This window comes from Oryx dammah, unplaced genomic scaffold (genome assembly GCF_014754425.2).
Source record: "Oryx dammah isolate SB20612 unplaced genomic scaffold, SCBI_Odam_1.1 HiC_scaffold_1, whole genome shotgun sequence".
Classification (NCBI taxonomy): Eukaryota; Metazoa; Chordata; class Mammalia; order Artiodactyla; family Bovidae; genus Oryx; species Oryx dammah.
In genome coordinates this window covers 45,876,861-45,904,601 of record NW_024070185.1, presented here as the reverse complement: position 1 = coordinate 45,904,601, position 27,741 = coordinate 45,876,861, and the positions used below count along the sequence as shown (strand labels likewise).

Here is a 27,741-nt window from a genome sequence, read left to right as displayed (position 1 = left end):
CTCCAGTACTTTGGCCACCTCATGTGAAGAGTTGACTCATTGGAAAAGACTCTGATGCTGGGAGGGATTGGGGGCAGGAGGAGAAGGGGACGACAGAGGATGAGATGGCTGGATGGCATCACCGACTCGATGGACGTGAGTCTGGGTGAACTCTGGGAGTTGGTGATGGACAGGGAGGCCTGGTGTGCTGTGATTTATGGGGTCGCAAAGCGTCAGACACGACTGAGCGACTGAACTGAACTGAACTGTGCCTAAAATTCATAATCTGTTAAAAGACGCTGATGAATCAACATACAACTTAGAAAGCAACGAGATGAAAGCTCTAGTGAAAATGCAGGGAGCAAAGTTTTGGTCAGCCGGAGGTTCGAGGGTGAACTCTAAGAGAGCGTATGAATTTGAGGTAGGAGATAGTTCAGGACTTTTACTTAGGCCCCCTCCTTCAGCAAAACAAAAGTATCTTATTCCTTTAGAACTTTACAAATTAACTAGATTGTTAGTCTGTAATAAAGTAATTTAAGGTGAGGAGTTAGTGGCTAATAATTACTCAGCTGTCTACTAGGCAATTCCTCTAGACTGTCCCACAGACACTGTGAACTGTAAAATATATTAAAAAAATATTTATTTGGCTGCTCCAGGACTTAGTTGTATGCGGGATCTTTAGTTGCAGCATGAGGCATCTAGTTCCCTGACCAGGAATCAAACCTGGGCCCCCTACATTGCAAGCGTGGAGTTTTAGCCCTGGACCAAAGAAGTACCCCAAAGCCTGATTCTGTATTCTCACCTACAAGTCTGTGTTTGCCACAGCTGTTGAACTCAGAAACCTAGGAGACATCCTTAGCCCCTCTGCCATTCTCCACCAAATATGATCCCCAACCCTTGTCGGTTTTTCACCCTAACTGTATCTCGGCATACTTCTCTCTACTCTTTTGCCACCATCCTATTCCAAGCTACTTTCATCTGTTCCCTGGATTCTCATTTCCCTTCCTCTAATCTCGGTTCTTTTGATTCATTCTTTAGACTGCAGACAGAGTTGTGTTTCTAAAATGCAAGTCTGTATCCCTTTCTTGGATAGAGCCCTGAATGACTTGCTATTGCACTTAGGATAAAGCCATATGCGTATTCACAGCCATTTAAGATCTGCTCCATGCTTGCCTTCCCAGGCTCAGCTCTCTCCACTTCTGCCTCTCCAGGCTACACTTCTTTCAGTTCCTTATATGAAGCCTGATCTCTTACCTCAGGACCTCTGTACTGCTATTGCCTCTTCCTCAAACATTCTTCCACCCATTTCCCCTCCTTGCTTGCCTAACTCCTACTTAGCTCTCAGTCCTTCCCTAATGTTCTTATAAGGCAAAAGGACCCCTATTATGTTTTCTTTGTAGCACTGTTTAATTCTCTTGTCACAGCATTAATTATACTGTATTACATTTGATTATCCTCGCCCCCCCCAACCTCACTTCTAGTATATAGGATTGGGAAGACTGTAATCATGTGTCTTCTGTTCACCATTATATCCACTGTGCCATTCTGAGTGAAAGCGAAAGTCACTCAGTCGTGTCCAACTCTTTGCGACCCCATGGGCTATACAGTCCATGAAATTCTCCAGGCCAGAATACTGGAGTGGGTAGCCTTCCCCTTCTCCAGGGAATCTTCCCAACCCAGGGATTGAACCCAGGTCTCCTGCATTGCAGGCAAATTCTTTACCAGCTGAGCCACAAAAGAAGCCCAAGAATACTGGAGAGGGTAGCCTATCCCTTCTCTAGCAGATCTTCCCGACCCAGGAATCGAACCAGGGTCTCCTGCATTGCAGACAGATTCTTTACCAACTGAGTTATCAGGGAAGCCTTTCTGAGTAGTGTGATGAAATCTTGTGCTGTCCTGCTCCATCCCACCTGGGTCATGAATTGTGCCTTTGTCCAGAGTATCCTGCCGTCTTGGTTATTATGTGCGGTATCTCAGTGCATGTGTTCTTATCACCCTTATTTTACTTAATAAGGGCCCCAAAGTTCAAGTTATGCTGGCCATTTGGATATGCCAGAGAAGCCATAAAGTACTTCCTTTAAGTGAAAAGGTGAAAGTTAGAAATTTAATAAGGAAAGAAAAAAGTCGGATGCTGACGTTGCTAAGAGCTGCGGGTGAGAACGAATCTTCTATTCGTGAAATTGTGAAGGAGGAAAGAGAAGTTTATACTAGTTTTGCTGTCACACTTCAAACTGCAAAAGTTACAGCCACAGTGCATGATATATGCTTACTTAAGATGGAAAAAGCATTGAATTTGTATAATAAGATAGTTTGAGAGAAAGAGGCCACTTTCACTTGTGTTTTATTAGAGTATATTGTTATCATTGTTATATTTTTAGTTATTGTTAATCTCTTAGTGTGCCTAATTTATAAATTAAACTTTATCATAGGTATATATGTACAGGAAAATACATATAGGGTCTAGTACTATCCATGGTTTCAGATATCTACTGCGGTCTTGGAATGTGTCCCCTGCAGACAAAGGGGTGAGGACTGCATAGAGGAGGTGTATCTGACAGTGTCTTTTCCCAGAGTGACCTCTTCTTGGTCCCTGAAGGGCTGTAATATTGATTCTAGGTTCCTGTGAGGCCCCTCTACTTCTCTCCATGTCACCTGCCCACTTCCTTCAATGACATGGCACACTCTGTCCTTGCTATAATGTAGCCACCATACCAAAATCTGAAGACCCTTCTCTGAACAGCTTCCCCATTCCCAAACTGCTGCTGGGTTATTCACGGCCTGTGTGCCGACTGGTATCTGCCTCTCGGAGCATGTCCAGTAGCCCTGCATCTGGAAATTGGCCTACTGAGCCTCACAAAACTCCCAAGTGCTGTTGAATATCTGACTCACCATTTTTTCTGCACCAACAAGGCATAGAAAGAAGAGTGATAAAAGATAAATATAATGATAGACCAGATATGCAAACACAAAAGTGATTATGTAATAAACTCTATGACAGCTAACACATTCCCCAGTCAGATCTGTTTCCTCCTTGAAGGGGTGAGGCAGGGAAATTACATATCAAATCTCATACAGGTTAAGGTGACTCTCTGAGCTGAGAGCCAGAGAACTAGTTGGACAACTTTTCTGCTTTTGCTTTTGGAACTGTTAGGGACTGCTTGGGGGAAACCTTAGAAACTTGCTTATCAGTGCTGTAAGTAGTTTACGGTTGGGTTCCCAGGCAACTCTTCACTAAGTTCAAACTGATATAAATTTTGTGGAGAGCAATTTGGCAACACAGAGCAGTCCTGGCATTTTCCTCTTTGCTCTAAGCTCCGTTTTTGCCCTTCCATGCTCTGCTCTGCAGAACCAAATCCATATTTGCTGGGTCAGTGCAAAACAAAAATGCTAGACTGCTCAAAAAAATTTTCAGAAGAGTGACAGCATGGGGCCCTTCTAAGGGTGGGGCCCTCAGAACTTGTGCAGATGGAACGGCCATGAAGCTGGCCTTGCTTCTGTGTATCACACGGAGCTGGATTCTGCACATTTTTTCCAGACTTCTTTGCCATTTTGATTCAGATTATGATCAGTCAATTGTGGGTATTGGTGGGGTGGGAGGGACAACCTGAAGGCAGGAAGGAAGAAAGCTTTTGTATCCCTGCTTCTGGACATAGTCAAGGCTATGTTTTTTCCTGTGGTCATGTGTGGATGTGAGAGTTGGACTGTGAAGAAAGCTGAGCGCCGAAGAATTGATGCTTTTGAACTGTGGTGTTGGAGAAGACTCTTGAGAGTCCCTTGGACTACAAGGAGATCCAACCAGTCCATTCTGAAGGAGATCAACCCAGGGATTTCTTTGGAAGGAATGATGCTAAAGCTGAAACTCCAGTACTTTGGCCACCTCATGCGAAGAGTTGACTCATTGGAAAAGACTCTGATGCTGGGAGGGATTGGGGGCAGGAGGAGAAGGGGACGACAGAGGATGAGATGGTTGGATGGCATCACTGACTCGATGGACGCGAGTCTGGGTGAACTCCGGGAGTTGCTGACGGACAGGGAGGCCTGGCGTGCTGCGATTCATGGGGTCGCAAAGAGTTGGACACGACTGAGCAACTGAACTGAACTGAAGAGGGAAAAAAAAAAAGAGGCACAAAGCTCATAAGAAAAAGGAAGAAAAACTGTCTTTATTTAGTGGTGACATGATTGTATCTTTAAAAAAATAAAATCAACACATAGGATTAAAATAACTAGATATCATCTGGAAAAAATTTTAATTGGGTACACACTTCACAAATTATGAAGTACAAAGTAAAGTCTCTCAATTGTGTCTGACTCTTTGTGATCCCATGGACTGTAGCCTACCAGGCTCCTCCGTCCATGGAATTTTCCAGGCAAGAGTACCAGAGTGGGTTGCCATTTCCTTCTCCATCAGAAATTACACCCCCAAAACATTTTAAATAGATCGCTAAATCACAAAAGGACTAGAAGCAGCCATGGGACAATTATAATATGAATGGAGAAAGATTTTCAAATTACAAAATATATATCTAGAAGTATAAGAAACTGATAAATATAACAATAACAAAAACACTTGTGCATGACAAAAACTCTAAGCAAAGATAAAAGGCAAATGATAAATTGGGAAAAAAATATTTGTGATTCATATCACAAAGGTCTAATATAGAAAGATTCTAGAGGGGAAGAAAATTGATAATAGCTATGGGTTAAAAAAAGAAATATCCAGAGCTCTCAAACATATCGGAGAAGGCAATGGCACCCCACTCCAGTACTCTTGCCTGGCAAATCCCATGGACGGAGGAGCCTGGAAGGCTACAGTCCATGGGGTCTCTGAGGGTCAGACACGACTGAGTGACTTCACTGTCACTTTTCACTTTCTTGCATTGGAGAAGGAAATGGCAACCCACTCCAGTGTTCTTGCCTGGAGAATCTCAGGGACGGGGGAGACTGGTGGGCTGCTGTCTATGGGGTTGCATATGAAAAGGTTCTTAACCTCATCTCTAATGAGAGAATGAAAATTTAAAGCACCCTGAAATACCGTTTTTATCAATCAAGTTGGCAAAGATCAAACACCTTTTTAACCACCTCATTGATGAAGATGTAGAGAAACAGGCACTTTTTTTTCTTTTTAAATTTTTTATTTTGTACTTGGGTAGAGCTGATTAACAATGTGATGGTTTCAGGTGAACAGCGAAGGGACTCAGCAATGCATACATATGGATCCATTCTCCCTCAAACGTGTCCAGGCTGCCATGTAACACTGAGCAGAGTTCCATAGGGCCTTGTCGGTTATCCATTTTAAATATAGCAGTGTGTACACGTCCATCCCAAACTCCCTAACTATCCATTCTTCCCATCCTTCCCTTGGCAATCATTCTCTAAGTCTGTGAGTCTGAGAAACAGGCACTTTTATACATTGCTAGTTTATACTTTTATTCATTGCTGTTTGGAGTTTGTACACATGCATGGTACATGGTACAAACTCTAGGGAAAGCAGTTTGATATCCATCAAGATTACAATGGCACGTAGCTTTTAACCCAGCATTACACTTTTAAGCACTTTGTCCTTGAAGTATATTGCTCCAGAGTAAAAGAAGTTTATTTAAAGTAGTCTTTTTCGAAATCCTAAAAGATCCAAAGAAATGTAAATGCTGAGCAGCAGGGGACTTGTTAAATAAATTAAGGTACACTGGTATTAGAATTCTATGGCAGCCCTTAGACAGGAGGAAACAGGAGGAAAAGACCCTGATGCTGGGAAAATATGAGGGCAGGAGGAGAAGGGGATGACAGAGGACGAGATGGTTGGATGGCATCATCGACTCAATGGACATGAGTTTGAGCAAGCTCTAGGAGATAGTGGAGGACAGGGAAGCCTGGCATGCTACAGTCCATAGTGTTGCAGAGAGTCGGACATGACTGAGTGAACAACAAAAAAAGACAGGAGGAAACTATATGTATTCATCTGTAATAGTGATCACGAAGATATATATATATGTATCTTCAGAGAAGACAATGGCACCCCATTCCACTACTCTTGCCTGGAAAATCCATGGATGGAGGAGCCTGGTAGGCTGCGGTCCATGGGGTCGCTAAGAGTCAGACACGACTGAGCGACTTCCCTTTCGCTTTTTACTTTCATGCATTGGAGAAGGAAATGGCAACCCACTCGAGTGTTCTTGCCTGGAGAATCCCAGGGACGGAGGAGCCTGGTGGGCTGCTGTCTATGGGGTCGCACAGAGTTGGACACGACTGAAGCAACTTAGCAGCAGCAGCAGCATGTATGTATCTTAATTTATTTATTTTAAAAAGTGTATTTGGCTGCACACGCAGCATGCAGGATCTAAATTCTACAACCAGGGGCTGAATTCAGGCTGTGTCCTAACCACTGGAGCCACCAGGGAGCTCCCCAAGATATATTATTAACTTGGTAAAGCAAGATGCATAAAGGAGCTTCCCTGACGACTCAGTGGTAAAGAATCTGCCTGCCAATGCAGAAGACACAGGTTTCATCCCTGATCTGGGAATATCCGATATGCCATGAAGCAACTAAGCCCATGTGCCACGGCTATTGAGCCTAAGCTCCAGAGCCCATGCTCTGCAACAAGAGAAGACACCTCAGCGAGAAACCCACGCACAGCAACTAGAGAGTAGCCCCTTGCTCTCTGTAACTAGAGGAAAGCCCACACAGCGATGAAGACCCAGCACAGCCAAACATAAATAAAATTACTTTTTTAAAAAAGATGCATAACATTGCTATGATACTAACCATTTATATAAAAATGTGGGCAGTGTTTTTGTATTTCTTGGATATATATAAAATATCTCAGGAAGGATTTACAAAAACATCTTAGTTGCTTCTGGAAAGCGTAATTAGATAACTGAACAAAATTATAAAAACATATATATGGCCTAATCTCACTTTTTTTTAATGTATAGTTGTTCATAAAAAGGATAAGACCAATATATACTGAAATATTAACCATGGTTACCTCCAGGTTTGTGGTATATGATTGATTTTTATTTCTTTTCTTTGGGGTTATCTGTATTTTTAAGCTCTTTTACAATGAAAAGATATTCATTTTGTAACAAGAAATAAAAGTTATTAAGAAAGCCCCACAAATACATGGTTTACCATCTCAGCTGGGCAGCTGTTGCTATTTAATGATCCTGTTACTCATACTGAGTCAATTCATTCTTCCAACAGATAGAAACTGCCATGTGCTAGGTCCAGTGCAAGAAGATATAAATAAGGTGGCTTATTTCAAGGCCAGGCATTCCAAACCCTTGCCATGTTCCCCATAGCCTCTGCCACATTCCCCATCATCTCCTTTGCAGACTACCTTGTTTCTGCTCCACAAAGAAAACTGGCATGAACTCCCCAGGGCTTTCCTCTTTTCTGCCTCCAAACTTCTCCATGTTTCAGCCAGATTCACATTGTTCTTTCTGCCTCAAAGGAAGACAGAGCTTTCCATTTTCCTTCTAGGCTCTTGAGACCATGTTGCCCTCTGTACCTTGTTTTATCAGTGATGTCCTCCTTCATATATTACAAATTTCTGCCTAACCTCTAACTTCTCCTCAATGAAACATATTAAAATATTTGCAATCTAGAATGTTGAGCATCTTTCCTTCTCTCTATATATCCCTACATCCTCTTTTCCCCTTAACCTCCCAAATTCTTGCAAAACTACCCCATAGTGTCTGATGTGTGTTTGCCTATAGTTCATAGCTCAGCTGATTTGAGTTTGATTAATGTGCCTCTAATCTACTGAAACATTTCTTCCTAAATGTTTCTGTTAGGCTGCAAATAACAGAGCATCCAACTGTCAGTGGTCTATACTTTTAAAAGAGCTCTTGAGAAAAGAAACCAGGGCAGGAGTGGAAGCAGGAAGACCAGCTGAAGACCACTAAAGTTATTCATTTGAGAGATGAAGGTGGTGGCAGTAGAGGAGACCAGAAGTGCCAGATTCTGGCTGTATTGGAAAATACAGCTAACAGGAGTTCCTGATGGAAAAGCTGTGGGGTATGAATTAAAGAGAGGAATCAAGAATAACGCCTCGGTTTGGGGCCTGAGCAATCAGAGTCACAGGAATACGGTTCACCTAAGATGGGAAGGACTTTGAATTAAGGAAATAATTAATAGTTCAACTTTATTTTTATTGATGTATAGTTAATTTACAATTACTATAACTATAGTTAAAGTACACAGCAAAGTGATTCACTTATACATATATATGTATTCTTTTTTGGATTATTTTCTAATATAGGTTATTATAAGATACTGAGGATAGTTCCCTATGTTATACTCAGGAGTTCAATTTTACTATGTTAACTTTGAGATTCCTGTTAGATCTTCCAAGTGCAGATGAGGAATGGATAGTCAGGTGTGACATTCAAGACTGAGGTCTGGACTGAAGATAAAACTTGGGAGTTGGAACTTCCTTGGTGGTCCAGTGGTTAAGACTCTGCCAGTGGCACAGTGTGGATTTGATCCCTGGTCAGGGAACTAAGATCCTACATGCTAAGGCAAGCAAAAGATTTTTTTAAAAATATCCTGCAGGTCACAGTCAAGATCAAAGATCCCATGTGCTACACTAAGACCAGGTGAAGCCAAATCAATAAATATATATTTTAAAAAAATTAAGTTTGGGTGAAAAGACAGAAGGGAGTACCACATATTTTTGTGCTGAAGTGAGTTATTTAGGAGAGAACAATTGATTAGCAGGAGATGAGATAATTTCAGGAACAATCATTAAATAGTCAACAGGGGAAGAGACCATGGTGCCAAGGTCTTGCTTTAGATATGAGACACTACATACGTGAGACAGGAGGGAAGGCAGAGTCCAGGCAGAGAGGCAGGTAGGATGGAAGACATGGCGGGCAGAAGAGGAGGCGTTCTTGCGAAACTGCTTTTATTTTTCTCAGTGAAATGAGAAGTAAAGCTTTCAGCTCAGAGTGAGGAAGGGGAGAGGTGTTGGATATTTGGGAAAGGAGGTGCAATGTAGTCATTTCAGAGTGTGGGAAAGTAAACCAACGAGGGAAATGCAGAGGGCGGTGCTGAGAGCCCACTGGAGATTCAGGACCATAAACTGAGTGACAACGGCTAGCACCGTTATTTTTGTCTGGTGTGTCAGGCTGGACAGAACCAGGGTTTTGCCAGGCAGGTGGTCCCAGGTACAAGGAAGTGAGGAGTCTATACAAAGGGGTGATATAGTGATAGACTATGAAATCTAACGTAGGTAGGAAAGATGTGAGACTATAAGGGCTGTGATGAACAGTGGGAAAGTAGATTGGAGGTAAGAGCAGGGGCAAAGAAATGTTCAGATGGGGTTATTGGGGTTATTATTAAAGAAGCTGGAAGGGAAAGTGGTGTTGATCAGGGAACAGCATGTTTGAAATGAAAAGTTCAGCAGTGCTGCTGTTATTTGGTGATGCAAAGGTCCAGGGTACCCATATGACAGTAGGGTGGAGAGGGATGTGGTTGGAGGGTTTCAACAAGGATACGGAATTCACTGAAAATGTTAGCAGGAAGGCAGTGGGGGTAGAGGACTGTGGGTCAGGTGCTAGAGTCTCCAGGGAATGGGGGGTGGGGTGGCTGAGACAAGAGAGATGTGGCAGTACACAGTAACAAGCAAGCTGCAGTATAGTCTGATGGCAGGTACTTCAGAGGAGCTGGGGGCAGACGGGAGAAAGTCTTACTCGGGTAGTAATTCTCCAGGTGTGGGGAGACCTGCTGTGTTATGAGGTCTACTCTTTAGGGCCTCAATAAGCTCCCTTCTCTCCTTCGCCTCTGAGAGGCCGTCCACAGTGGGATTTATTCAGGGTGATGGAGTCAGAAGGAAACCAGGGAACTGTTGGGACTTTCACTCCCTCTTCTCTGCTATCAAAATACCAAGACAGCATCTGCGCAACATGTGTGCTGCTGAAGGACAGGAAGCCGGTAACAGTGGCCGGCCCAGCAGTGGTGAAGAGGCGGTTTTTAAATGGGGTGAACTTCGGGCAGGTGGCACCCAGAGCTCAACTCTCATGGCCTCCTCAGAACTCTGTTCATTCAGCTTCCTTAGGGGGAGAGGCAGAAGGCAATGGCACCCCACTCCAGTACTCTTGCCTGGAAAATCCCATGGACGGAGAAGCCTGGTGGGCTGCCGTCCATGGGGTCTCAGAGAGTCGGACACGACTGAAGCCTGGCGGCAGCAGCAGGAAAAAGGTTGAATTCTTTCTCTGCTGGGAAGCAGGCTTAGGAAGGGAAGGTTTTGCCAGATTCCCTATGGAGAGGGTGTGTCCCTACGAAAACAGGAATCTGCCTGAAAACCTCTGTCAGCAGGGAACTCTGGGCACCCTGTCCAGAAAGGGACAGCCTGTGATGGCAAATAAGCCAGCTCTGCAGCATCCTGGATGCTGAATTCTTACACACTGTTAAGTGCTCTCACTACCTGTCCTTGGACAGGTGGCCACTCATGGGGGTGGCCCAGAGCCCTGGCCAAAAAGGCAGCCAGGCAGGGCCCCCACAGGATGATATCTGGTGCCAAGTGGGGAGAGGAGGAAGGGAGGGAGGCGGGCCTCTTACACATTCCTGGGTGGGGAGCCCCAAGGGCCTTTCCAGGACACAGAAGTGCCCCAAGTGGACACAGGGCAGGGCAGGGCAACCGGAGCCACAGCCCGAGTCCAGGGAAGTCTCATGACTGCAATGTTTTGCTGCAGGTTTCCCAGCTGCTCTGGGCGGGAGGCAGCGTGGGGTGGTGGGGGTGAGGAGGAGGAGGGTGGAGAGGAGGCGGGAAGTAAACACAAGACCACAGAGAGAGCCAGTTCCCTGCGTTCAGAGAACACCAGCCGCCTCCGGTCTCCGGTGGGTGGCTGTATGTGTGGAAATGAAACTGGGAGGGGACGGGAGAGAGGGAAGAGTAAGCAAGCGGTTCTCGGCTGTTATCCACCCATCTCGCCTTTCCTGACCCACCAGCCCACTCCTCTCTGGGGTGAGGGGGTGGGAAGGAGACGGTTCACGAAGCGCCCACCCCCAAGTACTCGTAGCTAGTTCAGCTGTCGGTGAATCAGACAGTCTGAGCAGCTGTCACCTGCGCTCAGGAGGGGAGCAGGGGGGCGGCCTTGGGAAGGGGGAGGATGGGTGAGTGGCAGATGCTGTACTGGCCCAGGCGTGGGTGCCGCCTGGGGCTGGGAAGAAGGGGTGTCTACCTTTCAACACCTACACACTGCTGACCCGGTCCCAAGGACACTGGGATATCGGGTGGGACGAGGGCATGGGGGCACAACTTAAGTGGGAACTGGAAGCGAAGGAGGGGGTGGAAGGAGGGGAGAGTCTGTCTACTGCGGCGGGAAGCGCTGGGGAGCAGGGCTGGCCGGGGCCGCGGGGCAGGCTGCTGCCCGCCGCCTGCCCGCGCGGGGTTATGCGAGGTAACGGCGAACCGGGAGGAGGAGGGAGGCTGCGGGGGCCGCGGGCCGGGGTGTCTGGCGCTCGTTGGACAAAGAGATGATGAAACGTGAGCGCTATATTTACCAAGGGGGTGGCGCTCGGGCGGGGGGCGGGGAGTAAAAAGGACAAACTGTTCCACAACAACCGCAGGAAACACAGCCCATCTGACTCACCGGGAGGGCCGCGCCGACCCCCTCTCAGGCTTAGCCTGGAGGCAGGCACGGGGCTAGAGGGCGCGGAGGGTCCCCGAACTGACCTAACTGGGCGCTACAGCTATGGCTGGAGGATGGGTTGATTTATATAAATAAAGGCACTTTAGAGCCTAGGGCTGCGCGCATCCGTGTGTGTGGCTTTTGTGGGGCAGGGGAGAGCGCGGAATGGCACGAATGTTTCCTAACCCTGTGGCCCGACCATTGCAGGGGAGGTTTGCCTGCAAACTCTTCAAGCTTGATTCCTGCAAAGTCATCTCCTCCCGCACAGCCGGGCCAGCCGGCCTGGCCTGCCCCGCCCCGCCCGCGGCCAGCAGCACGCGCTTCCCCCGCTCTCCCGCCCAAGTCCAGCACTCGGCGCTCAGAGTTGGGGTGCGGTGCGGGCTATGTTTAGAAGCTGATGTCATCCGACACCCTACTCTGCAGTGTTCTCAGGGGGACCACAGGGCAGGTTTTTCTCTTCCTCACGGGCGTGGGTGATGGAAAAGGTACCTCCTCCTCCCAACTCCTCCCCCCAACACCTATCTTACCCCGGGTTGGTTTTTTTGTTTTTTTTTTTTAATGCAATCCCGCCAGAGTTATGAAACAGGGTGGTGGGGGCCGTACGCCCAAGCAGAGGGCAAAAACCCTAGAGCTTGGGCCACAAAGGGCCAACCGGCGGCCCCCGCCCACTCCCACCCTCTCCCGACCGGGTGAAGGGGCTAATTTCAAGGTTAGTTCACGTGGGCGCGGGCGCCCGGAGCTTCTTGCACGAGTTTGGGGCGGGTTCCTCATCCCCCAATCTAGGGCAGTTTGTTCAACTGCAGTAAAGGGAGCTTGATGTTCCAGCAGGGAAGGGATTTCTGAGAACTAGGACTGTCCTCAGATGAACTCGCCACCTCCGGCTGCTGCTGCGGCGGACGCCTGCGGAAGACTTTTTAAAAGGGCGATGCCAGGCCGGGGCGCGCGGCCCGCGAGTGGCTGTGCAGCCCGCCAGTCTGCGGCCCCAGCGGAGCACCCGCCTCCGAGCTCGGGTGATTCAGCGTGCACGGCGCAGGGCTCCTTAGAGCGCAGGGGGCTGTGAGCTAAACTTATCCTCCTGCATATGCATGAACGGGTGGCCTTTCTGCTTGGCAAAAGAGAGGCCTGGAGTTTTGCGGAAGGCTGCTAAGTGGAGCGAGAGCAAAGTAGGGCAACGTGCAATTTTTCGCTGGGCCGGGTCCCCCCACCCCCTTGCGTGTTAACTGTCATTATGGCCGCGGGCGTTTCACCAGATAGGGGTTTACCTGATTGCATTTCAAATCCGGGCACACCGCCATTGTTGGAAGCCCGATTCCTTCAGCTTCTCCTCCGTCTTCCCCAAACTCCCACCTTCCCCTAATTCCTCAGCTCTTACTAAAACGAAGACTGCGCTTCTCCCACCGCACCTCCCCGCCCCCCGCCCGCCCCCAAGATACCCTCTGTGCTTTGATGGGATCGCTGAAGTCCAAGGGCCTGGGTCCTGAAAGAAGTTTTGGATCCAGCCCAGAGTGAGGTCCGACACGTGATCCCCTACCCCCAGTGGGCCATCTGTTCTCCTTCCTTCCCGCCTGGAGGCTGGCAGCTCTGCCCAGCACCGTCCACGCCTCCCAGCAGGAAAGAAGGAAAGAGCGAGAAAAGCCAGCGTTGGCGGAACCCACTACCTACAGAGTGCAATTTTAACCTAAACCTCTCTGAGCCTTGGGCATGGGTGAGACTGGGCAATGTGTATATTAGACTAAGCTCCAGGTGATTAGCTCCCTGGAAGTGCTTTGGGCTCCTTTGCTTTGGATTAAAACCAACAGGGAATGCGCCTGGGAATGGGCTGAATTTGCCTGTAAATAACTCACTTGGAGCTAGGGTGGGAAACTTGCCTAGGAAAAGGGGTGAGATTCCGTGACACCTCTCTGACCCCAGGCCACTTCCCACAAACTAGTTTGAAGAAAGAAAAAGAACACGAAATTAAGGAATAAAGGATTTAGGGGATCTTGGACGAATTTATATTTGTGCCTGCTCTCCAGTTAAATATTGATTTAAGGTATTCTGACCTTTACTGCCCTAAAGAACTGTATTTGTAAATGCACAGCAGATGAGATGGTGTTTAAAAAACCCAAGTATTAAGCTTTTTTGGTTGGGGAACGAGGGGGGCCCAGAGACTATGTAGATGTATTAGTCTAGTCTAAAAGGTTGCTTAAGGTCACACAGCCCCTCTCAGGCCCAGGAGGCCAGTTCTCTACCCCATGGTGACTTAAACACCTGCTGAAAATCAGCTCACTGTAGGTACTGCCTCTGAGGAGGGGTGATAATGATAATTACTTTAGGATGCACAGAAAATCAGACTTCTTGCTACAGGCATTGTTCTTGAGAATTCAGAAAATAAAGCCAAGACTTAGATAGGAATTAGGGAGGAAAATGCATACTTTAAAATGGTAAGCACAGCTCTAGTCTCTGAATGCTTGAGCTCCTCTCAGTTGGCTTGTGTAATTTTGAAATGTATGTTTACAAAGATTAACTTGGGGGAAAACAGAGTTCTTATATTTATGCGGCATAATGTATACTTTACTAGTAAATTATTCATTGTAATTAGGGATGATTCACATTAATCTGGGATAATTTATTTTGCCAGAATTTTAATTGGGACAATTACATACTGGCAAAAAAGCATAAATTAGTTTTAATCATAAAACTATTACAATACACACCCTAGCACAGAAAGGAAACCCTATTGTTGAAAATACAAGAAAAAATCCTGATGTAGGAATTACTACTTTTGAGACATCTGTAACTATATCTGTATTTGTTTTTAACATCATGCCTCACTGAGGATAGATTCTTTTTTCATTTCTCTATTTACTCTTGCTTGACTCATTAGCGGGCCCTGGTCTATGGGGTCGCACAGAGTAGGACATGACTGAAGCAACTTAGCAGTAGCAGCAACTCATTAGCAGAAACAAATATCTGCAGAGAGAATGAGTGGAAAAGGAGAAAAAAGAGAAATCATTCTACAATTGTAGAATTATTGGGTTTAAAAAGATTGTAAATCAAGTCAAGTAGCAGTTACGTTTGTAAATGTGTGGGAGACATTCATGTGAATGAAATCTCACAATCTCAAGTTGTATTTTATTACTTCTTGTATAATTCTGAAATGAATGGGTTGGAAGAGTTTAGGGTTTATGTCCAGTCCAAACAAAATTAAAGGGAGTTAAAGAGAGCAAGAAGTAAATGTATACTTAAAAAAACCTATGATGATTGACTTGAAGTTCCTGGATACAGTCTTCAAGAAAAGATTGTTTTTTGGAATAACCCCACGTTAACTCTAGAACTGTCTGCTATGAAGGTACCTGGTGCAATCACAGTTACAATGCAAATCTGAGAGAGTAACAGGCCTTGATCATAGTAGTCTTAGAGAGATCCTGCTGCTATTTGTGCTGGACCTTAAAGGGGCAAGCAAATATGGAATTTCTAAGTGGTTATGTAGCCTTGGGGACAGAGTCTGCTCCAGAAAAATCATGAAGTAGGCAAATTCCTTAGGGCTTCAGTGAATTCTTTTCTAAAATTAAGGTTATTGGAATACAAGAACTCTAAGATGACTTCACTTTACATGTACCTACCTTATTATGATGATGGTGGCAGCACCCCCTTTCTAAACTTCCCTTTCCTGTGTAGTCACCTACTACAATATCTTTCTGTACCATTTTAAAAGCAAAGTCAAAGGAAACTACACTAGCCTTCAAACTAGAAGGGTAAATTTGAGACTCCTCCTTTAGAGACCAGAACCTTTCCCAAACCTTAGCAAAGGCTAATAGCCAGAGGGGGTTATGGTTGAACCTCACTGCATCTGCATTACATAGAGGCAGGTACCTCTCACACCCACTTAATCAATTCTGTGGACAGTACACCTCCTGCAAGAAACATTGGCCTTAGATTCCTTTTTCAGCTATCAAGATGGATAACACCCCCATCATTCTTTCAGAGAGAGACGCAAACCTAAGACGCAGACTCTTAAGAGCCATACTAATTGTTGATCGAGTAATGCCAAAATATTCAATGGCTTTGGCTGGTTCCAGTTCTTAAGAATCTGTTAAGCAAAGTTAATATTTCACAAAACCAAAGAGTTCAGTTCTGAAGCCCAAAGAGCAAGGAATCAGATTTATGTTTTCCATGGAGTTCTCTACCTGAGAAGGTAGACAAGTCACTTCTTTGCATCTTAGTGTTCATATCTGTTAAGTGAGGGAAGGGATACATACACACCCTAACGTCCCACAGGGGCTGTGGAAAGAAAATGAATTAAAAATGTTTTTGAAGTTTTAAAAGTTATACAGGGATTTTTAGCTTCATTTATTTGAGGAAGATTAAAATAGCATCAAAACAAAACGAAAACAGCTTACTTAGAATAAACTGCAGGAGGGAAGAAGAGGAATTAAAGACGCATCACAAAAGCAAAGATGAAGTGTTCAAAGTAAGTGCAGTCAGAACAAAAACAAGCTTTAAAACAGAACTTTTGTCAGCTCTGCATTTTCAAGATGAATTAGTCATAATGCATTGGGTGGAAGAATTATTAAAAATCTACCTAAAAGTATGCTGCTTCCCAAAACGGAAAAAACGAATTGATGCTTTCTCATTTGTGTTTATTCTTGGGCAACTTGGCCTGATAATATTTAGTTATTTTCTTTAATTATAGACTCACTTTGCATTTATTCATCACCCCTGCCCTCCCATACATATCTCCATTTTACTATCAGCAACACAAAGTGCAAGGATATATTCAGTTTCACTACAGCTCTTCCCGTTTACAAGTGTGGAGCGCTTGACTTCGGTACGCCCTTCTGATTGGCTAAGCCAATGTCAGTGACATCAACCAACTTACTTTTGATTGGAAGGCTGGTTGCTGGGACTGTAGCGTTTGCAGGAAGTCACTTAACTGTTTGCGAGCTGGAAAACCGAAACGGACGTTATCTTTTTGTCATAAGAAAGAACGCAGCTGAGTAGGGAAGGTGTATCCTACAACTCCGCCAGCTGGAACGTGAGCTAGGAGGCCTGGACCGGCTAAGGGATTGAGGGGCACTCCCAAAGACGTCCGGCTGCTCCTTTCCAGCCTCCCGGCTGTTACCCTTTTAAATGTCAGCGTTCGAGGCTGTAGGGGTAGCACGAGGCATCGAAACGGAACAGTCGGATTGGCCGCGCGCCTCAGTTCTAGACGCACCTCTCCACCGAAAGGCCGTTCTGACTGGCAGCGGGAGAAAGTAAACAGAGTTGAATCACCCTCCCCACTGGCCAATTGGAGGGGGTTCGGATTGTGACGTGATGGGATTCTGCGAAATTGTTACTGTGCGAGAGAATGCCGGCACGGTGCGGACCGGCAAGAGCAGGGGCTCAGAAGCTGTCAGTGGACTGGGGGAAAAGTGTCTCTTAGACCTGGCGCTTCGTCCGGCGCTTGCCACCCGCGTCCAGGTGGTTGGGTGAATGTCCTGAGGCTTTGGCTCGACGGAGAGGCAGCCGAGGGCGTGTACCTCTCTTGCAGTTTCCTCTCCCAGCGCCTCGGAGGCGTTTTCGGTCGAATAAACTTGCGACCGCCACGTGTGGCATCCTTCCAAGGGAGCGAGCTCGGAGTGGCGGGCGCGCCCGTCGGTGGGGATCGCGCCCGGCTCTGGGCATCGGCGGCGGCGAGAGGCGGCAGCGCGGCGGAGCCCGGGGCCGTGGATGCTGCGTGCGGAGGCGCTGCCGGTTACGTAAAGATGAGGGGCTGAGGTCGCCTCGCGCTCTGCGAGTCGGAAGCGCCCCGCGCCCCCGCCCCCTTGGCCACCGCGCGGCGCAGCGCTCGTAGTCCGAGGCCAGGGCACGGCGAGCCGAACCTCCGCAGCCACCGCCAAGTTTGGCCGCGCCGCCGGGGCTGCTGTCGCCCGCACCATGTCCGCGGCCGCCTACATGGACTTCGTGGCTGCCCAGTGTCTGGTTTCCATTTCGAACCGCGCTGCGGTGCCGGAGCATGGGGGCGCTCCGGACGCCGAGCGGCTGCGACTACCTGAGCGCGAGGTGACCAAGGAACATGGTGACCCGGGGGATACCTGGAAGGATTACTGCACGCTGGTCACCATCGCCAAGAGCTTGTTGGACCTGAACAAGTACCGACCCATCCAGACCCCCTCGGTGTGCAGCGACAGCCTGGAGAGTCCGGATGAGGATATGGGATCCGACAGCGACGTGACCACCGAATCTGGGTCGAGTCCTTCCCACAGCCCGGAGGAGAGACAGGATCCTGGCAGCGCGCCCAGCCCGCTCTCCCTCCTCCACCCTGGAGTGGCTGCGAAGGGGAAACACGCCTCCGAAAAGAGGCACAAGTGCCCCTACAGTGGCTGTGGGAAAGTCTATGGAAAATCCTCCCATCTCAAAGCCCATTACAGAGTGCATACAGGTTAGCGGGGTCTCCGTCTCCAGCCCAGCTCTGGGTTTAGTTAGCCTTTGGCCAGGCAGTCTTCCTGGGTGTGGAGTGTTCCATGTGTGGCCGAAAGGGTGCAAATTTTTGGATGAGGTGCTGTTTAATTCTTTAAAATGATTGAACCTGGTAGAGACGGAGAGCTCACTCTCTTTAATCGTCCCCAGCCTCTAGAAGCCATGGAGAGCCTTAACTTGGGGGACAGAGCGAGTGCTGAGTGCCAGCCCCTGTGCGTGGCTTCGTGGGGAGTGGTGCGGCCCCTCCCCTGTCCCGCCCCGCCCCCCTCCCCAGGACTCCCGCACCGGGCGACTATGGGGCCACCCAACCTGGGCAGACGCTAACGGGGGCTTGGGGGGACAGAGTCAAATGATGTATGTTTTATTTTATTCTCTTGTGGGATTGCAGCGAAGTGGCCGAAAGCTGAGGAGAAGCGGCGCACTTTACATGGAACCTTTTAGGGATGACTAAGGGCTCGGTTAGCTGCATGCTTGCTACTTTTCAGGGCTTGCCAAGGTGGTTTTAAATATGGCCAAGAGTCCTCAGAGAGGTTTAAAATAACACTGCTTCAGGCAGCAGAGGAGTTTGATCAAGTGATGGTTGGTTAACTTTACGACTAGTTAGCATTTTTAAGGAGATTTCTGATCGGATTTTTTCCCACGTAATTTAGATCGCACCCTCCACCCTGAATAGAGCACTTAGCAAGGAGGTGTGGTCCTTGCCGGAGGTCAAGGCTGATAATGAAGGTTGGGGTGTTTTGGAGGCCCCGTGGAAGGGGGTCTCCCAGGGAGAGCAAAAGGCAGGTCTGATCACCGATGCATGTGGCTAGTAAGACATCTGCAGTATAAAATAGGCTTTGGAGACTTACAGGAACGTTGGTCAGTCAATTCTGTTGGTTCTGTTTAACATATTCAGAAAAAGTTGGGAAGCTTTCATGCTTGACCATGCCCTCTCACCATGTTTCCTGTCAGGGTCCTTTATCACTGCTGTTCTGATAAGGAAACACTGCCTAGTCCTCTCGTTAAACTCCTTTTCCGTCTGTCCTATGACACCATGTTTAAGAGGAGGTTGTCGGAGTTCCTTGGAAAGTATTGCCGGTTTTTGGTGTAATTGTTAGCGCTTTTAAGATGAGGCCCTGGGCCTGTGGTTTCAAAATGATCATTGGTTGGTTTGATTTGGTTTTGCTTTTTTAAAAAGGCTACGTAATTGCATCTCATATTTTATTTCCTTTGGAAAGTGCTTCTTGTGGAGGTGGCTGCTGGCACAGGAGTAAAGCTGAATTTCCTCCACCGTTAATGTAAAATCAGGTTCTGTTTGGGGTTGCCATCTAGGTTGCCAAAAAATAGCACATTTTACAGTTTGTATCTTGAGCCTGACTTGGGGGATGTGACCTTTAGCATGGCTCCCAGGGTGAAGTAGGGGTATACTAACCAGAGGGTGTTACTCACCAACAGCTGTTGGGCGGGCCTGGCTGTGTCAGCCATCTTCCCGGAGTTCAGCTCACAGGGACACCCACTGCCACCTTGAGCAAAGGCACTTTCTCCTTCAGGGAGCTGCCCAGTCGTGCAGTTGAGGAGGCCTGCAGAGCTTCTTTGTGAGCTCCCTGGGTCTGCCCAACTCAGAAAGGCCTTCTGGACCATTCAGTTGAGTGATTTTTCTCAGGCATTTACAGAAATGGCTGCTTATGCGTGCGTGCATGTGTGCTGCTCTTTAATACTCCATAAGGCAGGTCAGCTCAGAAGAACCTTTTACACAGCCCAGAGTGGAAAACGAAGTGAAATATTAATCCCATTTTAAATGCTACAGTCAGTCTTTTGAAACTAGTGATGTGGTAGTTGCAGTTGTCTTATTTAAGTTTGGGGGCTCTGTGATAATACTAGGACATGGTCAGACAAAAACCACTGCCTCTGTAAAGACTGTCAGAAGTGTATTCCTGCTGGAGAAGATACTTTTTCTCCTGTGCAAAGGCTACTCTAAATAAAAGACTTGTAGAAGGTCTCATGCATTTGGAAGTTTCTGATTCAGCTTCCAGTGAGATTATTTTTGGTGTGGGGTAGCAGCTTCTTGACTTTTTAAACTATTGGCTGGTATTATACCCAGAAGATGGCTAAGAAATAGCAATTGGAGTGTCTGTATTTTGTGGAGACTTTAAAAACTAAAATTCCAGCCACACCCCCTGCTCTGTGTGGCCCAACCAGAATCCCTCTTGCTGCTGGCTCTCTTCCCCCTGAGCCCCGTACAACTGCCACTTGTATAGAACCAGTGGCTTTAAAAGCTGAGCCACTTAAGCAAAATTGTGGTTTAGTTCAGTGCAGTTCCTTCTAGAGTAGCCTAAGAGAGAAGATCCTTTTGAGGTGGACTGAGCTGCATTCTGATTTGTCTTACTGTTTCTGAGTTGTGAGACCTTAACCTAGTTCCTTAAATTCAGAGTTTGTAAACTAGAGGTCTGCTGCTTAATTTGCTTTGCAAATTTTTTGGTTTGGTCAGCGCAGGGTTTATAAACATTTCGTTACTAATGTGGAAAAATAAGGATTTCCACACAAATCCAGATTTCTGGCTTCTCTGAAAAAATCGAACAATCTGGCAATATGGGGCCTGAATTCCTGCCCAGCAGCAATTGGCTTGAACTGACCATTCTTTGTAAGGGGCATGTCCTTTATTTTAATCATTTACATGGTCTCTGTTGGCAATCCACAAGATAGGGTACTATCTTTGAACTTCGGTTTTTGTGTAAAGATAATAGTTTGTGTGTGATAGGCAGAGCTTAAAATCAGCAAACATAGGAGAAACTTTCTTTTAAGTAGTACTGTACTTTACGTTTTCTAATACTACGTTCAGTTTGTTTTTCTTCACCCTCTAGATCAGATATCTTCTCATCTGATATACTTCTAAAGTTTAAGCAGTGAATCCATGTTAATCTGAAAAAAAGTAAAACAAATATGAGCTTTTCTATCTCCAGGCTCTTTGGAGAGTATTATTGTTTTGAGTAAGTATTAGGCCCACTGGAGTTCGTACTTTGCCTGAAAACATACTGAGCTTATTGAAAATGCAACCAACTTTTATCTTGGCACACCCCACATCCATACCAACACGCTCCCCCCACCTCAGAGCATACACCCCAAATTGGGCCTCCACAAGCCCCCACCCAAACCCACTGATTCCCCAAGACTCTCCCACGTGCGCTCAATTTCTCTACAAGCACACACGAAGAAAGATTATCCCAAGTTCCCTGACTTTGTGGTCACTCAGCACACACACACACCCACACACATGGGAGTAGCTTTTGGAGAAGTAAACAACTACATCCAAATTCCAGCTCAGAAGTCATCAGAACCAGCTGATACAGAGTTATCCTAGGGTTGACATCCCAAGGATAGACACTCTAAGCCTATTTCCATGCCAGTTGCAATTTCACTGTCTTTTTGGAGGGACTTAAATCAACTGTCCCTAACTGGTGACAGTGGGTTGAGCCTAAGGGCACTGGTTGCTGGATTCTGAAAACCAGAAAGCCCTAAATCCCAATTATCACACCCCACTTCTGCAGAAAAATAATTTTAGTAATTTTTTCAATAGGGCAGAAGGGACGTTCATGAAAAACAAGGAGAGATGAGAGATGCGAAGGGCTCAACAGTGGCTGCTTCTGTTTCTCTTTATCCTGTTTGAACATTTCCCCGGGCTACTTAGAATATGTGGTGGAGGAGACCTGGGGAGTTCCCATCATGGAAGTTATCATCCAAACAGGAAATAATAGCTAAGACTTCTTTTACATTTTAAATCCAATTTTTGCCCTATGGGGCCAATTTTTTGGCCTCTTTAGGAATGTCCATCACTGGCTAGCTTTCACTCAGGTCTGTTTCCTTCCCTAGGATCAAAGTTTTAAAATTTTGGTCATATAAAATGAGCCAGGCCTGCTCTGTGCCTCATGAACTCTTCTTCCTTAATTGCTCCAAAAAGCTTTGGAGTCAACTTTTTGGTTCAGGAGACTCTAGTACCATTGGACCCACTTCTATCACCCAGATGGCAGGGGTTCTGGGACAGGGCAGGGCCTTGAAGTGGCCTCTAGGCAGTCCATAAAGTAACCCCTGCTCAGTCTTTCCCACTTACTCTTCTCTAGTAGAAGGGAGGCCTTGTGCCTTGATCCTTAAGGAAACATTCTCTCTTCCCTGTTCTTCTGTTCATAAGGCTCCCCAAAGTGATATAGAATAGTATTTCATAGCCTGACATGCTTCAGTTCAGTTCAGTTCAGTCACTCAGTCGTGTCTGACTCTTTGTGACCCCATGAATCGCAGCATTCCAGGCCTCCCTGTCCATCACCAACTCCCGGAGTTCATTAAGTGTAAATATACTTAATATGGTGGTGGTTTAGTTGTTTAGTCGTGTCTGACTCTTGTGACCCCCATGGACTGTATCCTGCCAGGCTCCTCTGTCTGTGGGATTCTCCAAGCAAGAATACTGGAGTTGGCTGCCATTTCGTTCTCCAGGGGATCTTCCTGACCCAGGAATCAAACCTAGGTCTCCTGCATTGCAGGCAGATTCGTACCTAATATATGTCACTGTAAATATACACTTAAGTCCGAGTGAGATCTGCATAGATAAATGTTTCCCTACCCTTTATTCCCACTTTTTCTCCCCTAAGGAGATTAGCCCTTTTTTCCCCCATAACTGCTCTCCCCCATAACGTTTTGATACCACAGATATACTGTAGAGCTGTTTATGTACTGTGCCCCTTTTGAAGGCCACAAACATTGGAAGAGCTAAGACTTTTTCCACCTGCCTAAGATCCAATTTTTGCCCTATGGGGTGCAGTTTTAGCCCCATCTCCACCCCCAGTGAGGCTGTCTAGGCACAAGCTCATGTATCCTGTCAGGAAAAAATGAAAGCAAAGGACTGCAAATGGGCTGTAGCTGTGGAGGATGATAGGATTCTAAGGACTGCAAGGATGTCCTGTTGGGTTTGCTGAGTTTCAGGCAAACTAGAAACTCCCCTGATTCCAAGGGAAGATGGCCCACAGCTGCTTGAGTCCCAGCTCACTGCTGGAATCTCACCCTGGGGGCTGAAACCTATGAGGGGACCTGAGAGCTCTTTATTCCTGGTCCCCGAGAGAGGAAGGACCAGTTGCTTCTTCCTCACTGCCCTCCACCCCCTGCCCATCCTTCATCACCCTCCATATAGCTGACCTAGCAAGACAGAGTTGAGTTGCCTTAGAAGAGTTGCTGTTCCTGGCAGGATTACTGTATTACAACAGAAAATACAAGAGGAGCAGCATTACAGAGTAAAACCATTGTCTTCTGTGATTGTCCTCTCAAATCTGTGAGTCGTGAGGAGGGGACGCACGTGGGGCCTCTGTCAGCGAGGGAGGTAACAGAGTACATTTCGCTCTGTTTTGATGGTAACACCTCATTACCTTCAGCAAAGATGTAACCTGAGGAAAATGAGTTCTTGGGACTCTGAACGTAAGGATCAGATTTACATTCCTGGCCCAATTGTTGATGTTTATCCTAAGAACTAGTCATTCTGCAATGTCTGTGGGAAATTCCCAGATTGAACTTCCCAGCGAGAAACATCATATGACATATTGGGAAAGTGGCTGACAATGGTCTTCCTTAATAAGCTCATTGAGAAAAAAAGTGGGCGGGTGATTTCCCAGCATTCAATCATTCAGGAGCCCCTAAAACAACCTGATGTTGTACCCTGGTTAAAGTCGGGTTTCTTGACCATCATTTTGATTTCTGCATTCCTTATGATCATGAGCATTCTTGATTCTTTTTTTTTTTTTTTTAAGCTAGCTTTGTCATTTTTGTTAGTCTCGACTACCAAAAATTTTTTCCTTTTCCTTTCCTTTCCTCCCCTTGGCTGCTCTCAGGCTTGAAGAAAAAGCTTGCAGCATTCCAGGCCTCTGCTGCTCGAATCCTCCCCCACATCCGACCCTCCCACCTTTTCCTAATGTTTCTCCAGCAAGCCCAGCGCCCACTGAAGAACGTAAATTAGTGCCTAGTAATTGGTACAAAGGCACTTTCTGTTTCCATGCAACAGATGCAAAAAGGAGGGGCAAAGGGAAGGAAAAAACCTCACAGATGGTTAAAAAGGGAAAGAAATGGGATCCTCTGCAGTGGTCTTTGAGCAGTCCTGTCTCTCGCTCCGCCCTGCTTTTTGTTGGGAAGTTAGTAACAGGCCTAAGCCCAACTCAGAGCGCTTGGTGGCAGTTGTTAGTATCAAAAGAATAGAACTTGGAGGTTGGAAGTGACCTTGAGAGGTCATCGCATCCATCATTTTGTCTGTAAAAAAGTGAACACTTTTTACCCTTTCAGATAGACAGGGATGGTCCTGTAGAAGCACTGGGGGGCTATGGAGGGTTTGGAAAAATAGCACCAAGGATCAAAGGCTGGCTCTCTGCCTTAGCAGGCTCCTGGAGTCTCAGCTTGCTCAGCAACACAGTGAGGGCACCAGGCCCTCTGAAGGTGAAGTTCTCCAAACCAGAGCTTAGCCAAAAGGAGATCTTCCTTCACTGAATTCTTAGCAGTTCTTAGACTTGAATTCCTTTCCCCCAGGGTCTCCTGAAGATTTCAGTCTGCTTGGAGAAGGCAATGGCACGCCACTCCAGTACTCTTGCCCGAAAAATCCCATGGACAGAGGAGCCTGGTAGGCTGCAGTCCCTGGGGTCGCTAAGAGTTGGACACACTGAGTGACTTCACTTTCACTTTTCATTTTCATGCATTGGAGAAGGAAATGGCAACCCACTCCAGTGTTCTTGCCTGGAGAGTCCCAGGGACGGGGGAGCCTGGTGGGAGGCCATCTATGAGGTCCACACAGAATCGGACACGACTGAAGCGACTTAGCAGCAGCAGCAGCAAATCTGGTAAACTTAAAAAAAAAAAGCACAAAAAACCCTGGATTTAAAGAGCTGCTTTGCATTAACTAGATTAACAATGGAGTGAAAGGGCAGAGGTGGAGTCAGCCCTTGGGACCTCTCCCCTTTTATTATGGGAGCAGCACTCTAAAACAGCCCAAGGCCAGTGCCTGTGAGATTTCCTACTCCTCCCTTCCTGGAGTCCTTCTGAAACGTTAATACCTTTTTGGTGCATTAAGGCCAAGAGTAAACATTTGTCTTATCCCAGCCTCTAGCAGTACCCTCAGCAAATAATAGAACTAACATTATCATTCTTTGAGAATGCCTTGCCCACTAAGGGAGTGAGATGCATCCATTTTTTATGCGTGGAATCTTCCGTGGCATCCTTTCCGTTTGTGCTTAAAACCCATGTTTATGATGGTGCGCCTTCAAGCTTCCCTTGTAATATCAGCCTTTGGAGTTCAGAGGTGAGAACTGAACATCTATATCTGAAATCTAGAGGTTCTGGAGCTGCCGAAACTATTAAGTTCACCATCCTAAATCCAGGACCACTGGGCATTTGAATTTTTTTTTTTTAAACTGAAATTGATCAAAAATTCAAACAGCAGAATGGAATTCATCCCTGATTGAGTCTCCCTCTTGTTTTTTTTAAATTGAGGACTCTATTTTAATAGATTAAAGAGATGGGCGCTTAAGCCATACAAAATTAATGACAAGGATTTGAAAAGCAGGCAGCAGTATTTTGTATTAAACGAAGTATGAACATTTTTCCAAGGCGAGTCTCCGTTGTTTTGGAAGTGAGTCCCTCCCAGAGGACCTGACTTGAACCAAAGTGGGGACCAATGAGGTAGGCAGTAGACAGAAGCCCAGAAATTCTGCTTGAGAATTACAGATATTTTAGAACTGGAAGGAATCCTTTAGATCCTCTCTTTTCAAAGAGACGGAGATGGGGCGAGGTTTCACCCTCTCTCCCTTCCACGGAGCCAGCTTTGACGGGACAGTGGCAGTCAGAAAAGCAGAGTAAGGCCTGTGAAGAGGAAACCAGCCCACACTCAGGAACTTGAACATGAGGGGTCTCCAAAGAGGTCTTTACCTTCAGCAAAAAGGCAGTAGATGGAGCCAGTAGAACATGGGCTTTGGGGGTCCCTCACACACCTGTGTTTGAATTGTGCCTCTGCCACTTTCTAATTGTGAGAACTCTCTGAGTCTCAGTTTTCCCATTGTAAAATGGAGTTCAGTAATTACATACTGAAGCAGTTTCTATAAGACTTAATTCAGTTGAGGTATTTAAAGCACTTAGGACAGTGTCTCCATATAGGAAGTATTACACTTAAAAATAACTTACATGTGTTGCCCAGAAGTCTTTACAGTTCCCAGAATTTTTGTTTACAGTTCCACATTAATCCAGCAGCTTATTCATTTAAATAACACTATTGAATACGCTTACATGGAAAGAACTGTGCTAGATGTCAATAGCAGGCACCGTGAATGTTGTGAATAATAATAATGACAGTAATAATTGTAAATTATTAATATTATGGTAATGCTATTAATAGTAATAATGATAACATCCAGCATATATTACACGCCAAGTTCCAAGCCAAATGGTTTACACACACTGCCACATTTCTACTCCCAGAAGTCCTGTGAGATAGGGTGGTACCCAATCCGGTATTCTTGCCTGGAGAATTCCATGGACGGAGGAGCCTGGTAGGCTACAGTCCATGGGGTCACAAAGAGTTGGATACAACTGAGCGACTAACACTTTTGTCATCTTATAGGAGGAAACTGGAGTTAGTAAACTTGGCCCAAGGTTACTCTTAAGTTTTCCTTGGCTGTTTCTAGGTGTTTGGAGTTGTGCCATGATGGTTGTTGGCGAGGACCCCTTGGGATTTTGCCAGTGGGAAGAGACCCCGTGTTTTGCTCTCTTGGATTTGGCCGCAAAGCACCATTGTCTCTACTCTTGGGTTCTAGCTCTGGCTTGTGGTTGGTTTTTATGAAGCTTGGTGAGGGATACCTGCAGAAATCATGGAGCTGGCCAAACCTATCCTGTATTTTCCAATAGTATCCAGAACCTGCCTCCTTCCAATTGAAAAAGACCTCAGTTCTGGGCCCACAGCTGATTTAATCAAGCCTCTTGGTTGGAAGGGAAAGAAGCCAAACTTGGACTGGCTTAGTAAAAGTGAGAACTTTATTGGCTGCCATTACCAACTCCTTTGGGGGTAGCCCTAGTGTCAGCGTCCCTGGATACAGAGTCAGCGTCTGCCTCTCTCCCTGGCCCAGCCTTGCTCTCCTCTGCTTTGGGTTGCTCACACGTAGGCGGTCTCTGAATGGTGGTAAGATGGCTGCCAGCAGTTTAGTCTCCCTTCCTGCCGATTCAGCAAGCCCAGTGGCAAGACAGTTCCCTTTTGCTAATGATTCCAGCAAAAGTCCCCGGCTTCAAGCTGCATAACCGAGTTAGAACTTTGTGTCTGTCCCTGAACTTAGTCTCTGTGGCACAGCTGGGTCACATCCAGCCTCTGGGCTGGGGCGTGGGGTTGCCTACCTGGAATTAGGTAAACTCAGAGTGAGGAAGGGGTGGTTTCCAAAAGGAAATGCTAGATGTGCTGTTCATTGCCCCAAAGAGGCAATAGGTGCCAGACAGGCAGCACCAACAACTCTCCACTCTGTCCACCCATGTATAACGACAGACAGGTATTCCAAAAAGCAGAGTCTCACAAAACGGGAGACTGAGCCGTGTGACAACATTTTTCCCCCATAGTTTTCTCCCCTTTGAAGAGGAAGAGCTCTGAACTCTTTCTGGAGTTCAACCTGTAAGATATCTACCAGAGCATATACAAAGTGGTCTTTGTAGAAGACA

The 27,741-nt window shown here is 46.5% G+C and overlaps 1 protein-coding gene across 1 annotated transcript in view; it reads left to right on the top strand.

Annotated features, from left to right (window-relative positions):
* Positions 1 to 9,930: 9,930 nt before the first annotated feature.
* The window catches only part of KLF9 (Kruppel like factor 9), a 34,726-nt gene continuing 16,915 nt past the window's right edge, over positions 9,931 to 27,741 (top strand). Inside the window, exon 1 of the mRNA XM_040251290.1 lies at positions 9,931 to 18,016. Within this exon, the coding sequence (XP_040107224.1) occupies positions 17,512 to 18,016 (505 nt within the window). The 5' untranslated portion in view covers positions 9,931 to 17,511. The remainder of the gene's footprint in view (positions 18,017 to 27,741) is intronic.